General features: G+C 44.6%; 1 protein-coding gene across 1 annotated transcript in view; it reads left to right on the forward strand.

Annotated features, from left to right (window-relative positions):
* PRKCB (protein kinase C, beta) overlaps positions 1–16,279 on the forward strand; it is a gene marked incomplete at its 5' end in the record, with an annotated part of 390,293 nt that overhangs the window by 351,150 nt on the left and 22,864 nt on the right. Inside the window, 3 exons of the mRNA XM_011958268.1 lie at positions 2,690–2,770; positions 3,039–3,146; positions 8,649–8,789. Coding sequence (XP_011813658.1) covers positions 2,690–2,770; positions 3,039–3,146; positions 8,649–8,789 — 330 coding nt within the window. The remainder of the gene's footprint in view (positions 1–2,689; positions 2,771–3,038; positions 3,147–8,648; positions 8,790–16,279) is intronic.

Raw genomic sequence — 16,279 nt, forward strand, 5'->3', positions numbered from 1 at the left:
TGTGTTCCATAATCTCTGGTTCTCAACTCTAACTGCAGTTTAGAGTCATGAGGGAGCTTTTACGATGTAGGATGCAGCTGGGGCATGGTGGCAGCACTTTGGGAGGCAGAGGCAAGAAGATCGCTTGAGGGTAGGAGTTTGAGACCAGACTGGACAACATAGTGAGACCCTAATCTCTACAAAAAAAAATAAAATAAAAATTCGCCCAACGCACTAGCTTACACCTGCTGTCCTGACTACTCAGGAGGCTAAGGTGGGAGGATCGCTCGAGCCCAGCAGGTGGAGGCTGCAGTAAGCAGTGATCATGCCACTGCACCTCAGCCTGGGAAACAGAGCGAGACCCTGTCTCAAAAAAAGAAAAAAAAAAAAACCCACAGACAAACAAACAGAAAACAATGTGGGCTGCCCAAATGCCATCCCATTAGAATCTCTGCAGGGTAAGGCCCAGGATTTGGGGTTCTCAGAAATTCCTCACTGGTGGTGATCCAGACGAGCACAAGAAACCCTGAACTGTGTTGCTGATGAAGTCGCCTCCCCTCCAGCCCGCAGATGGGAGGGATAAGCTGCAGGTCAGGCTTTGTCATGAACTAACCACATCATCTCTGGCAACTGGTCTCACATCCCAGGCTCTAGTTTCCTTTGTAAAAAGATTAACTTGTTGGGTTGTCATGAGGATCAAATAAGACTTGAAGTACTTTAAAAGTGTGAAAACACTTTCAATGAGAAGTGTTCTCCTGGAATGCTTTACCTTCCTTGTCTTGTGGGTTACTTCTCAGAACGCATTTCATTCATTCATAATTGACAAGTAAAATTTTATACATTTATCATGTGCAACATGTTGTTCTGAAATGCATATACATTGTGGAATGGCTAAGTTGAGTTAATTAACATATTTATTATCTCACATACTTATTTTTTTTTTGTGGTAAGAACACTTAAAAATCCCTCTTAGCAAATTTCAAGAATACAATAGATAGTTATTAACTATAGTTACTGTGTTATACAATAGATCTCTTGAATTTATTCCTCCTACTTAACTGAAATTTCATATCCTGTAATCAACATCTCTGCGTTTCTGATTTTGGAATAGAAATCAAAGTGGGAGACAGAGATCAAGAAACGGACATTCACTTTATAGCCAAGTTTGCTCAAATACCCTTTTTGAGTTAAACAAGCAATAACTGAATTATAAAACATTCTAGGATTAGTTAACATTTTGAGAGCATAATATGTGAAAGCCACCTAGTATCTCATGTAACTCCATGATATAGATATTATAGAAGTTAAGTAACTTCTCCCGTGATCAGACAACCTACTGGTAGACAGCAGTCAGGATTCAAAGTCAGACTGCCTAACCCTCAGACCTCAGCCTTTAGCCTTTGCCGTATTACCTCTTAACCTCTGACATGGTTAGTTTTACATCCCTACATACTGAAAGATGGACCATCACATGGCTCTTCTAGACTTTTCCATGTTCTGGCAGTTTGGGAATATAAATTAAAAACTTCACAACCGCATATACCACATGATCCACCAATTCTGCATGTAGGAGTTTATCTTAAGGAAATACTTGGACAGATGTCCAAATGTCTAATTACAAGAATGTATGTTACAGCATAGGAAGAAACCTAATCAATTGGAAATTTATAAGATAGACTTTGGTGTATCCATTCAATGGAATGCTATGCAGAGATAAAAACTGATTATGTTCATATATAAATATTAAATTAGCAAGGAAAATTTAAGTGAATAACTGGCTTTATTAAAGATCTACTGCCCATAATCCCAGCACTTTGGGAGGCCAAAGTGGGAGGATTGCTTGAGTTTGAGATCAGTCTGGGCAATATAGAGAGACCCCGTCCCTACAAAAAATTAAATAATTAGCATGGTAGTGAGCGCCTGTAGTCCCAACTACACAGGAGGCTGAGGTGCAGGGATTGCTTGAGCCCAGGAGGCCAAGGCTGTGAGCTATGAGCTATGATCTTGCCACTGCACTCCAGCCTAGGTGACAAAAAGAGACACTATCAAAAAAAAAAAAAAGAAAAGAAATAAGAAAAAAAATGGTCCACATACCAAAGTGTTTATGTAAAGCACACACATACACACAGAGTTTAATATGTATTCAGAGAAAAGAGTATGGAATGAAGTAGACCAAATATTAGTCATAATTTTTCTCTTTATAAAGGATTATGGGTGATTTTCATGTTACCATCTCAGCTTAGCTATCTTTTATAAAGAAACAGTAAAATAGTAACAAATATTATTACCCCTTAAATGTTTTTATTTGTAATTATGTTTTAAAAACATGCAACATAAAGTTTACTATTTTAACCATTTCTAAGTGTACAGTTTAGTAGTGTTAAGTATATTTACATTATTGTGTAAATGTTATAACTTTTACAATGAAGAGTAAAGACAGTTTTTCTTTTAAAAATTCCATGCTCACTGTTTTGAAAATAATGATAATAGTAATACACCATGCTTAGTGCTTCGAAAAGGCAATGTGACGGCCACAGGTGTTTGCCCAGCTGCAGGTACCTCTGCAAAGCATGTCTGTCATTCCCTGAGTAGTAAATGTAAAGAAATAGCTCAGGTGGGCACTGGCCTTCTTGTAAAAGAAGAGTGGAATCTGTCTCCGGAAGATACATGAACTGCAAACCTCCCTGATAGGATGCCTTCTGTTTTCCAGATAATTGCTTATCAGCCCTATGGGAAGTCCGTGGATTGGTGGGCATTTGGAGTCCTGCTGTATGAAATGTTGGCTGGGCAGGTAATTGAATTTTAAGTGATCGATAAGAGAAGTCCTCCCTACCCCCATCCACATGGTTTCTTTAGGAGAATGCATGTTTGGTAACAGCTCATAAATTGGAACCTCTATGACTTTCCCAGGCTTGAGGTCATACAAGTCTGTGGTCATTTGAAAGCCTGGGTGTGTGGCTTCACTGTACGCCCCAGGGAGGAGAGTCTGCCAGTTGAGGGGGGCTACGGGGAGGGTTCAAGCAGGGATTCTTCTCCTCCCACCCTCCCCTGTCATACAGGCACCCTTTGAAGGGGAAGATGAAGATGAACTCTTCCAGTCCATCATGGAACACAACGTAGCCTATCCCAAGTCTATGTCCAAGGAAGCTGTGGCCATCTGCAAAGGGGTAAGTACGTCTCTTAAAGCTGTGGCCAGGACCACCACATACAGGCATGTGGGATGTACCTTGCCCAAGGACACCCCACCGTGGGGGAACAGAGCCTGAACTCCACCCTTCACTCCATTTGGCAATATGAGAACCCTGGCATGGAGCTGCTACTTCCCAGAGGACAGAGAACTTTTTTTCTGATTTGCACAGAAGTGCCACAGAGAGCTGCCTGCAGCTGCATCTTGCTGCTGGCTGGGCTGTAGTCTCTGAACCAGCACAGGGGAATGCTTATTGAGTGAATGAGGTAGAAAGCACAGAGATTTTGTCAAAGAGCTAGAAGTCATGGGAAAGGGCACAAGAGGTCTTTGGCACAACTCAGGCTATCTTGCCCTGCTCTGCTGTATGTGTTCAGTTAATACCAAGAGCGTGCAACTTTTGTTCTAAAAATACCAGGCAGTGTTGAGGTTAAGGAATTCTCTAGATAAGCAGACTGAAATTCAAAATCCCACTGTCCCCTCTCCCCCAACATGCACACAAATGGCTAAAAGGGAATGCACGCTTGTACATCTACAGTTTATGCACAGGGCACCTGCGAAGAAAGCAGGAAGTGTGTTTATGGGGAAGGATTGTTTCTTTTGTGTCTTGTGTTGGACCAAGGCATACTCACAGTGACTGTGTGAGATCCTAAAGATCAGTGATGCTCACTTTTGGAGCCATCAGGATAACCCGAAGTGCCTTACCAGAATGCACATGCTTCTGCCTCACCCCAGAGATTAAGTCTGGGTATGAGTGTTTTGGAAAAGTTTCCATTTGGCTTGCACGCCACTGCCTTTAAACATACTGTCCAAATGAAGTGATTTTTCAACTCTGATGGAAGCCTGAAAGCAATCGAATTAGATGCCCAGAAAATATGTTCCAAGTGTAATATACTAATAAAGAATTTGCTCTCCCACCACTCAGTGGTACAGGTTAGAACATGGCCATGCAGGCCGGGCGTGGTGGCTCAAGCCTGTAATCCCAGCACTTTGGGAGGCCGAGACGGGAGGATCACGAGGTCAGGAGATCAAGACCATCCCGGCTAACCCAGTGAAACCCCGTCTCTACTAAAAAATACAAAAAACTAGCCGGGCGAGGTGGCAGGTGCCTGTAGTCCCAGCTACTCGGGAGGCTGAGGCAGGAGAATGGCGTAAACCCGGGAGGCGGAGCTTGCAGTGAGCTGAGATCCGGCCACTGCACTCCAGCCTGGGCGACAGAGCGAGACTCTGTCTCAAAAAAAAAAAAAAAAAAAAAGAACATGGCCATGCCTTAATCAGCGGGTTCCCACCTGTGTGTCTGAATAAACCAGGACTGCCAGTCCTAGATCTGTGGGATGCTTACAGACTTTTCATGCCCTACTTTGCTCTTCCTGACCCCAGCCAGATGCTGAATGCACTGGTTTGGGTGAAGGAAAGCTGGGAAACTCAGGCAGGCCAATCTGAGGCTTGGCCCAGTTTGGAATAGCTGGGCCAGCCTCTCAGCCTAAAAGCGCCTTGGCACACTGCCTAAATTCCCACTCTCAGTGAATCACCTAAGGTTTGCACCTCAGCTACATAGGCTAAGATGCACGTATCCCTGGGGAAACCACCTGTGAATTAGTCTCAATCCCGAACATCTAAAGTGAATTGCTTGAAAATATTTTCTTTGAGGGTGTGAGGCAGGCAGAGAGAAAATGAAGAATAGAGAGGGGAGTCGCAGAGGTGCGTTAGGAACCTAAGCAAAGCCCATAAAGAAAAAGAAGGCACACACGAAGGCCTGTACAGGCCCCTATAGACATGGTATTGAAGGGTGGGAGGGGTAGACAGAAGGTGATACCTGGAACTTTTAATTTGTTTAATAATTGCCAGCATATAAGGATCAGGAGATTTCTCATAAACATTCAGCTTTCAGGTTTCTCTTGAAAAATCAGATCTTGCCACATTGGCTTGTCATTCTTACAAAGCACCAGTCAGCTAGATTGGAAACCACTGCCCTCTGTAGTTGGGGCTTGCCCTCTGTAATTCACAGAAATTCTCATCTGGCCAATTCTATCCAAGTTCAAATCCTGATTCAGGCGTTAATTGCCCTAGGACCATAGGGAAGTTGTTTGACGGCGTCTGCGGATTGGGAATAATGATAGCAGTCCACACAGGGTTCTTTGATGATTAAACAGCTGAATACTGTAAATCACTTCGAGTAGAGGCTGGCACTCTGCTCCAAACCCCTTGGAAGTTCTTATTTCTGTTACTAGTGCTGACACTATTGTGTTATCTGCCTGGTTCCTCTTGGCATTTGAGTTTGCATCCCCTGGAATTGCAACTTTTAAAGTAGGGGATTTTGGAGATCAAGAGACGCTTTGCAAATCTTGACCTTTCCATTTGCTAGGTGCAGGGTCTTTTTTTTTTTGACAACATCTCGCTCTGTCACCCAAGCTAGGGTGCCGTGGCATGATCGTGGCTCACTGCAGCCTTGATCTCCCAGGCTCAAGTGATCCTACTGCCTCTGCCTCCCAAAGTGCTGGGATTACAGGCATGGGCCACTGCACCCAGCCTAGGTGCAAGTTCTTAAGCCACTTCCTTCGCATCTCTGTGCTTCTGTTTATTTTAAAAAATGAAATAGTAGTACTCACTGAAAAGAGTTTTTGAGAGCATTAAATGAGATAACGTAAGAGAAAGCTCCTTGCATGATGTGGGCACATAGTAGGTGTTCAGTACATGCACAGAGTCCTCCCCCTTCACATGCCCGCCCTGCCTGGACAGCTGGGGGTTCTAAGTGGGTCATGGAGGAGAGAGGATTTTCCAGGTCAGTTGTCTTCAGCTTCAGCTCCAATTAGCAGTTTCCCTGGTAGAGCTGTTTTCTATTAATTCAGGACCCATAACCTTCATGATTAACTGGGGTGACTCTCTTACTGTTGAGTTTGGGGACCATTATTAATTGAGTGGGCTGAGTCCAATGCGGGCTCTTCCTTCAAGGAGGGTACTCCAGAAATGAGTGACGCTCAAGCGAACAGCCAAATGCTTCCTCCAGAACAGCGAGCCCCAGGGGATGCGTCTGGGAGGTGATCAGAGATTGGAACAGTGATTAAATCCAGCTGTCTACATGGCTTCGGGCACATTAGAGCAAGAGTGCGGGAACTGGGCAGAGACTCCGAATTAATGCTGAATGTTTCTGCAGTGCCTTTTCTTTGCTTGGCATCCTCCTGCTTAGACAGAAATTCAGTTGAGCTTTTGAAAACAGTCTCCTGTTTAGTTGAAGCAGCGTCCTTTGTATGTCCATCCCCTCAAAGGCCCGATTTTCTACCTCACCTCCCTCCAAAAATTAGTAAAACCTTACTCAGAGGGCTATGCCCACTTTGAGCAAATTTGAAGCAAACAGAAGCCCAAATAGGCCGTACCTTAGGGTGAAAACCAGCAGACACTGAACAGCTGAGACTGTTCAGTGAACATAAAGCTATAAGAGTCCTGAGCCAGGCAGAGCTGTTCAAAGCCTTGCCCTGCTCCTTAGCTGTTTGACCTTAGACAGATGACTTTACTTCTCTGCCCCTACATCTTTTACCTAGAAAATGGGGGATAATAGTTGCTGAGGCCTCAGAGTATTGTTGCAAAGGTTAAAGAGTAATGGGTAACGGCTGGGAAGCCTTTAGCACGGAGCCTGAATGCATATGATGTCGTCATGCTCAGTACACGGAAGCCATTATTGATATTATTATTATTATCAGTGTGAACCAAAACCTCCCTGCCCTTTCATTCCTCACATCCTAATCTTACACAAATGTCAAGGCTTGACTCAATTTCCTCACCCTCCATAAACCTCTCCTGACAAAGCCAGGCCACAAAAATTCCTGAGAAAACCACGTCTGAAATGCGCTCCCGTTTTTCTTAATAGCCCAAGTTTTAGAGCTAAGCAAAGGTGGAGTCTGCACCCAGCTCTTACTGACTGCCACTTCCTATCTCTTGAGTCTTTGCTGTTCCTCAACTTCTCTGAGTGTGCATTGCCTTTTTATTCAAATGGGAAAAACAGTATACTCACCTCATTGGGTTATTACAATGATCAGGGAAGATCGTGCATGTAAATAAAGAGGTAGCTAGCTTAGAATGTCAGTGCTCAGTGAATTTCCCCACCCTGGAGGATATGGTTTATATGAGAAGTACATGCTTGTGTGTGTGACCACAAATTGTCTTGTAAGGGGGCAACAGGCTGAGTGACGGTCCAGCAGTGTAGGAATGAATTTCTGGGTTCATCCTTTCCCCATCATCCGCAAGTCCTGGGCAGAAGATTCTGCCATCATGGGCTGCTCAGTGTGATGTCAACTCTGGAAAGCTTTTGCACTTGTATGTTACTTTCTTTCTTTCTTTCTTTCTTTCTTTTTAATTAATCACCAACTCTTCCGTCTTTACCCTTTGTGCATTTGCTCAAGTCTTGAGATCAGAGATATTTTCGTGCTGCTTTGGACTCATTTACAAGAGGAAGCCTGTCTGGTTTCATCTTGGAGCATCTATTCATCTTGTTATTTAGCACTCAGAGACCCAAAGATGGAGGGTTTTGATAATTAAGTAATTTAAACGGAACACCAAAGAAACCTCAGCGGCGTTGTGTGTAATGTATGATACAAGGGAAATGAGCTGGGCTAGGTTTTGACTATTTAATGAGCTTTCAGAAAGTAATTACTTGAAATTTGGGCCCCTTTGACTAATACTTTTTCTTCTGTTTTGTCATTTTTGCAAGTGCTTTACCGAGAAATGCAAATGGTATCTGAATGAATATAGCCTTTGCTTTTGTCAAACTCCAGTTTTCTTGTTGTGGGAGGAGGGAAGTTTGAAGATATTGAAACTGCCCTAATTAAATGCACTGGTAATTGCACAAAACTTATTCTTAAACCAAAATGGATCGTGTGGCATTACTTTTTTTCTTTTGTTTTCTTTTCTTTCTTTCTTTCTTTTTTTTTTCTTTTTGAGACGGAGTCTCTCTCTGTCGCCAGACTGTGGAGTGCAGTGGCGCGATCTCGGCTCACTGCAACCTCTGCCTCCTGGGTTCAAGGATTCTCCTGCCTCAGCCTCCCGAGTAGCTGGGATTACAGGTGTGCGCCACCACACCCAGCTAATTTTTGTATTTTTAGAAGAAACGGGGTTTGATCATGTTGCCCAGGATGGTCTCGATCTCTTGACCTTGTGATTTGCCTGCCTAGGCCTCCCAAAGTGCTGGGATTACAGGCGTGAGCCACTGTGCCTGGCCCTCATGCACCGTTTCTAACTTGAAGTTCAGGGTCACATTCAGGCTTCGTTTTGATTAACCGTAAGAGATGATCGGCAGCAGGTCCTGTTATCAGGTCCTCTCCTACAAAGTCCTGGTTGGGATTTTTTGCTGCAATAAAAAGCAAAGAACAAAAATGAGTTAAGATTCTTCATTTGTGCTTTCTTTCCTAATGCCTTGGAGTAATAATTTCTGAGTGTCTCACATTTCCTCTTCTGAAACTCATCAAATTCAATGTTTTTCTTTCTCTCAAAGCTGATGACCAAACACCCGGGCAAACGTTTGGGTTGTGGACCTGAAGGCGAACGTGATATCAAAGAGCATGCATTTTTCCGGTATATTGATTGGGAGAAACTTGAACGCAAAGAGATCCAGCCCCCATATAAGCCAAAAGCTGTAAGTAGCCCATTCTCTCTGACTGCCGACTATTCACATACAAGGTATTCTTCCCCGTTCCCCATGTTTTCCACATGCTCCCTGAGGGGTAGACATCAGTGTGTCTACTGGAACGTGGGTGTGTGTATTCACACGTATGCACAAAATCACTGGGTACAAAGATGGACTTTTCCATTGGCCCAGCTCTGTCTCTATAAAGATGGAAATGATGATGCCTATTGAATTTTTGTTTCATTGATTCAGTTATTGTAACTGTCTTCGCTGACAACTTTCTGAGAATGGTTCTTAGGTGAGCAGAGTTCAGATCCGTTTTTGGACTATGATAAAGGATCTAATTTTGCCCTCATTCTTTCTCTCGGTTCAACTGTGTCATTTTCTCTTCATACTGACATTGAAAAGGTCATGTTGTTTATCTCAACAGTATTTAAATTTAATTCTGAAACATACACTATGTCTGAGTCAGTAAATAAGATGGCAGTTCAGCAGCCAGCTCCCACCCAAGGCGAGAAACAGAGTAAAGCAGAGACTGACGTCCTCTTGAACTGAAGACCCCTCCTGGAGGGTTTGGGTGTGGAGACGGCTTTGACATAACTTTTATAATGCAAGAATAAAACTCTCACATTTCCCACAGTCCATGTACCCACAGGAAGGTTTTCTATCCCCCAAGACTCAGCAGGGAGTACTTGTTGGCATCAGGAAAGAAGAGTTTGCACCTGAATTAATCAAACTGTGATTCTGCTGGGAGGATATTTCTTTGTGAAATTAAATAGAGGTCAGACCTGGTGACTCGATGATGGGTCGTAAAACTACTGACTGAGGCTGAAGACTGAACATAAACACCGTCATTGAAATCTAACGTTGTAAGGGTTTGAGTGTTAAGATGAAGAAGATAATAATGGTAGTTATTTTGATACTAGTATTGTTATTCCTTTCTTGAGCACTTACATGCTAGGCACCGTGTTAAGCATTCTCATGCAGCATCTAATTAGGTTCTCACCACAGCCTGTGAAGGAAGGTGCTGTCATTCCATGTTACGGAAGAGGAAACGGGCTCAGAGGGGTTAAGTGCTCTGTTCAGGGTCACTCAGCCAGCAGTGATGAAGGGAGGATCCAAGCCTCAGACAGTCTGACTGTATTGGAGGCCCACTAGGAAGCCCAGGGGCAAAGGACACATAGTTCAGGAGTCTCCCGGGTGATGCTCACCTCTCCCTAGTGTTGCACCTTCCCCTCATCCCAAATGGCTAGAATCACAGCTCTACACCAACCTCCACGCATCCCGTTTCTCCCTGGATGCCTCCTGGTGCAGGAAGCCGCGGCCCTTAGAGGCAGCCAGTTCTACTTTGTGACCCTTCTCATTATTGCCAACTTATACACTGCCGTCAGATCAGCCTTACCAGAACTCCCGCTAGAGCCTCTCTCTTTGTGTGGATCAACCTTCAGACATTTGCGGATGCAGGTTCTAATTCCTTCTTCTTCTTCTTTTTGTTTTTTTTCTTTTTTTTTTTTGAGATGGAGTCTCGCTGTGTCACCCAGGCTGGAGCGCAGTGGTGCAATCTCGACTCACTGCAACCCACCTCCTGGGTTCAAGCAATTCTCCTGCCTCAGCCTCCTGAGTAGCTGGGATTACGGGTGCCTGCCACCACGCCTGGCCAATTTTTGTATTTTTAGTAAAGACTGGGTTTCACCATGTTGGCCAGGCTGGTCTCGAACTCCTGACCTCAGGTGATCCACCCGCCTTAGCCTCCCAAAGTGCTGGGATTACAGGCGTGAGCCACAGCCCCGCCCTGATTCCTTCTTGAATCCTGCGATTTCCAGTTAAATCCTGCCCCACCCCCTCCTGCAAGCATGTTCCATAGGACCTCACTTCCAGGTGCCTGTTGTTCTTCATGACATCCATATCTGTCTTAAAATACAGACACAGAATTGAGCACAATACTCTTAATCGTGTCTGACTCTCAGTGAGTACAGTGGATCAAACTATCCCTTGGTTATTCCAGAGCTGGTGAACTGGGACCAGTCCTTTTCCCTCTCTGATCCACTGTGTTATCATCCGTAATACAGTGATGATAATAGTTTTGACATCAGAGGGTTGTTATGATGCATAAAGCACTTTGTACAAGCCTGGAACAGAGGAGGCACTCACAGAGAGCTGATCGTGGTTTTCGTTAGCTGTGTCATACATTAATTAACGTCTCGATGTAGGGTCTTTGAGGGGCAGAATCCTGCTGCTGCTATTCCTTAAGATAACATCTGTGTGTACGTTGGGGTTGAAGAGGGCCCCACATGTCATGAGCAGCATCACAGCTTTTATGGGCCCATTTAGAAAAAGATGAAAAGGTAATACTGAAGGGAAGAGGGAACTATTTGTTCAGGAAACCGGGAACTCAGAGGTGAGATGTATAACTCATATGGTTTTTGTGGGGTTATTTATGAGATCTCGAAATGTGGACCTCCCTTTTCTCACTTGGCCAGAGGAAAGACGCACATACTCCCATCCCCACCAGCATAGAACCCAGCGGACATCTGGGGGTCATGTTCTAGCTGTAGTGCCGTGGTTTGTAAAGTGTGCTGTCCATCAGTATGCAGTATCAGTATGCAGTGTCACAGTCAGTGGTATCGACATTACATGAGCACTTTAGGAATGAAGTTCTCGGGCTCCAACCCAGACCTCCTGAATCAGAAACTCTAGGGGTGGGGCCCAGTGTTCTGTGTTTAATAGGCTCTCCAGGTGACTTGATGTGCTCTCAAGGTTGAGAATCACTGCTGTGGAGTTTAGCATTAGGAGCTCAGCCAGGGAAGCTAGGCAGAGACCAGAGGGAGGTAGCATGGAGAATCATCTCCTTTTTTTTTTTTTCTTTTTTTAAAGACAGGGTCTTCCTCTGTTACCCAGGTTGGAGTGCAGTAGCACGATCATAGCTTACTGCAGCCTCAACCTCCAGGGCTCATGCGATGTTCTCACCTCGGCCTCCTGAGTAGCTGGGACTACAGGAGTATACCACTATGTCTGCCTAATTTTTATTTTTATTTTTAAATAAATGGGGTCTTGGCCAGGTGCGGTGCCTCATGCCTGTAATCTCAGCACTTTGGGAAGCCAAGGTGGGTGAATCACCTGAGCTCAGGAGTTCGAGACCAGCCTGGCTAACATGGTAAAACCCCATCTCTACTAAAACATACAAAAATTAGCTAGGTGTGGTGGTGGTGCCTGTAATCTCAGCTATTCATGAGGCTGAGGCCGGAGAATCGCTTGAATCGAGGAGGTGGAGGTTGCAGTGAGCTGAGATTGTGCCACTGCACTCCAGCATGGGTGACAGAGTGAGACTCAGTCTCAAATAAATAAATAAATAAATAAATAAATGTGGTCTTGCCATGTTGCCCAGGCTAGTCTCAAACTCCTGGGCTCAAGTGATCCTCCAAAAACCTCAGCCTTCCAAAGTACTGGGATTACAGGTGTGAGCCACTGCACCCAGCCAAAAGAATCATCTCTTTAAGTGGAAGACAATGGTCCTTCTTCTAGTCAGGGCATGGGGTGGTGGCTTCCAGAAGAGGTTACAGACTCAGATGCCTACAGAGGCCAAGCAGATAATATGAGTGAGGGAAGAGGGCTGGTAAGATAGAAGAGAAAGTGTTGGAGATCAGTGCAAGCCAGAGAGCAGGTGAGCTACCTAACAGACTCAGCTGATGTTCACCTCCCGATGGCCTGCCCTGCAGGATGCAGCTTCCACAGGGCTGCTCCATCTTCATGGTTTTCAGGGGATAGAACTCAGTGCTGCGGGGTGCAGCAGACCTGTGAGTTGATTGACAGATCCTGTTACGGTCAGTGTAGTATGTAGGCCCTGTGTAGTAAGGGCTTAGTGAAAGGGTATATAAAATTAAGATGTTTAGATAAAATCTCACAAATTTGACCGGGTACAGTGTCTCATGCCTGTCATCCCAGCACTTTGGGAGGCTGAGGCGGGCAGATCACCTGAGGTCAGGAGTTCGAGACCAGCCTGGCCAACATGGTGAAACTCCATCTCTACTAAAAATACAAAAATTAGTCAGATGCGATGGCCTGTGCGTGGAGAATCGCTTGAACGTGGGAGGCGAAGGTTGCAGTGAGCTGAGATCACGCCACTGCACTCTAGCCTGGGTGACAGAGCAAGACTCCATCTCAAAAAAAAAAAAAAAAAAAAAAAAAAAAGTCACGATTTCTTTTATATATCAGAACAAATTCTTGAAAATTAAACACAGGAGCAAATAAAACACATCCACACCCATATGTATCCCATGCACTGCTGGTTTATAGCCTCAAGGGTAGTGATGGTTCAAAGTCAGGTTGCTGTTTAGCCAGCATCTGTTAGCAATGGTTATTTACAACCAGAGTCCATTTTGACCCGTTAAATATTTTGAATAGCCCTGCTAAGCAGTAATGAATATAGAAGCTCTAGCCTCATGCCTGGCTCATAGGAAGCAGTCAGGAAAAGGTAGCTGTTATTATCATTGGTAATATAAAAAGATTACAATACTTGGTCATTATCAACAGGATCCCTCAACTGTTCTGCATTTGATATGATTTCCCACTGACCTGTGTCTTGAATTCCTCCCTGTGGGTTTAACAATGACTTTCAAAGGACAGTGATCAGTCTGTACTACGTACTTCAAAATGTTCTGGTACCAGCTCTAAAGGAGCAGGCGCTGCCTTCAATCTCCTTAGACTGAATTAGAAATAATAATAAGTGATACATCATCCAGGTACAGTGGCTCATGCCTGTAATCCCCACACTTTGGAAGGCTGAGGCAGGCAAATTGCTTGAGTCCAGGAATTTGAGACCAGTCTGGGCAACATGGCAAAACCCCATCTCTACAAAAAATACGAACATTAGTGGGTGTGATGGCATCCACCTGTAGTCCCAGATACTCAGGAGGCTGAGGTGGGAGGATCTTGATCCTGGGAGGTTGAGGCTGCAATGAGTCATGATCATGCCACTGCACTCCAGCCTGGGCAACAGAGCAAGACCCTGTTGCAGGAAAAAAAAAAAAAAGATACATCACCTACCCATTTGATCCAGTCTGCCTGTATGCCTTTTATATTGCAAATGCATTGCATCAGAGCCCTCCTCCCCCCAATCCCAGGATTTTATATTTCTCCTTCCTCACCCCTTCTTAACTGTCTGCCACTTCCAAAAGGCCTGTGGTGAGCATGTACAGAGTTCCATGTGCCTTGTGGGATGTGAAAAGGCATGCATGTATCTGTCAGCCTTCCTGATTCATGCATGCTATTAAATAGAGTGTGGTGAGAGAAAAAACAAGGAACAATAACAGAGGATTATATTCAAACATCAGTGAAGGGTGCTATTATTGGAGGTTCATTAAAATAACTTTAAATGGGTTTTTAAAATTTGTTCTCAATGCCATCTTTTATTGTGGCAAGGAGCTGTTCACAGAGCATTGTTTGAAACTGTATTGAAATACAGTAGATTTGGTGTATTGTTGCAGGGAACAAGAGCCTTTTTTTTTTTTTAATGTTCGCCTGGTTGTGTGTTGCTTTTGTTTTAAAACACCCAAATGGCTCTCTGTTGCCCCAGTCTAGTATGCTCCTTGGCATATATGGCTTTTGAGGTCTTCCAATGCTAGATCTCTGTTCTCTTCTTAGCTTTAGCTCCTGACTCCAAGAACAGCATTCCTGGGCTTTTTTCAGTTCCTCAAACATGCAGTGCCTTGTCTTCCCTTGCCTGCTTCATCTGTGCAGAGCCATGCACCTGGGATGCCTGAAGACCTTTCCTATGCTCTCCCCAGCCCCCTGATCCCCACCGTGCCTTGCCTTTTCCCCCTCATCAAATCAGCAGAACATCACCTGCTCAGGGAGGCTCTTGTTGATTCCTGAGTGGATATCTGCTACTGTCCCATCAACAAATTCATCACAGGTTGTAATAACGTGTTCAATCTCCTGCCTGTCTTTTTGACTACTTGAAGATTGTGACTTTCTCCGCGTCAAATCCCAGTGCCTAGCATAGGGTTTAGCACATTATAGGTGCTCAAGAATTCTTACTCAATGAGTGAATAACCATAAAACAAGATGCTGTAATACACTGTGCTGTGGAACATAAAGGAGTCTTTAGGGATATATGTTAGAGTGCATGGTTTTTTTTATGTATGGCAGGGTATCGCAGATAAATTGGTTGTTGTGTAAGTTACTACCCTATTTATAAAGGGCTATAATTTGGTTGCTGATTTTGCAAACTGTCATGGCGTCATGTGGTTTTGCAGTGTGTGTTGGGAGAGTGTGCTGGCGAAGGATCTGAAGAGGCAGTGCATTGAATCACAGGACTTTGGGTGGAGAGGTCTGCAGCTTCCTGCAGTCTAACCTTGCACAGTCCAATCCAGTGTTACAGATGCCATGATGTAGCCTAGCAGAGCGTCTTAAACTTTAATGTGCACACATGAGTCACCTGGGTATCTGGTTAAAATTCTTACTCAGCCAGTCTGCGGTGGGGTTTGAGATTCTGCATTTCTCACAAGCTCCCGGGGGATAGGATGCTGTGGGACCAAGGACTCCACCTTTATGTAGCAGGGACTAGAACTCAGTGCTGCAGGGTGCAGAAGGCCTGTGAGTTGACTGGCAGAACCTGTTGTAGCAGTGCAGTAGGTAGATCCTGTGTAGTAAAGACTGTAGTGAAGGGGTGTATACAGTTAAGTATAGAATGTTCTGGTGAAGTTATTGTTCAGGGCACACAGCAGGCTGTTGCTAGTCAGCATGTGGTGGGAGGAAGCTGGTGGTTTGGGTCCTAAAGGGCAGACTGTCACTGAGTGCATGATGGAGCAGTGGCTTGGGAAGAAGCATGTGCTGGTTCTGTCCTCTAGTGGGGATGTTGTCAGATATCGAGTCATCCATTCAGTGGGTGATGAGGTTAGGTACTGTTCTGGGTGATGGGAATATAGCACTAAAAATAATTAACATCCCTGCCCTCATGGAGCTTATATTCTGGGGAGAGTGGGCAAAATAATAAACATAGAAACAAGTGAAATATACAATGTATCAGAAGTTGATAAACATTATGCAGAAAGCTGAAGTAGGGATGGAGATTGGAAGAGCCAGGTCAGGGAGATGTCCATATAATAGAGTAGGTGGAGAAAATGACATTTCAGCAAATACAGGAAGAAGATGAGGGAGGTGGGAGTCATGTATATATCTGGGTGAGAGGGGAGAGTGATTTGGGTGGTAGTAGCAGAGGCAAAGGCCCTGAGGCAGGAGCTTTCCTGGCATGGTCAAGGGGGAGCAAGGAATCCAGGTGGCTGAGCCGAGGGGTTGAGGGAGAAAGGAAAAAGAGGTGAGATCAGAGAGGCCAAAGGAAAGCACAGGCCACTGAAGGATCTTTGGCTTTTACTCCAAATCATGAACCAAGAAATAACATGTTCTGACTTTGGGTTTTTAAAGCATCACTCTGAGTGCTGTAGGGACAAGGGTGACATCAGGGAGACTGGTTAAGACTCTTGCCATAATCCAGGCAAAAG

Source organism: Colobus angolensis, unplaced genomic scaffold, assembly GCF_000951035.1.
Source record: "Colobus angolensis palliatus isolate OR3802 unplaced genomic scaffold, Cang.pa_1.0 Scaffold464, whole genome shotgun sequence".
In the NCBI taxonomy this organism is placed as follows: Eukaryota; Metazoa; Chordata; class Mammalia; order Primates; family Cercopithecidae; genus Colobus; species Colobus angolensis.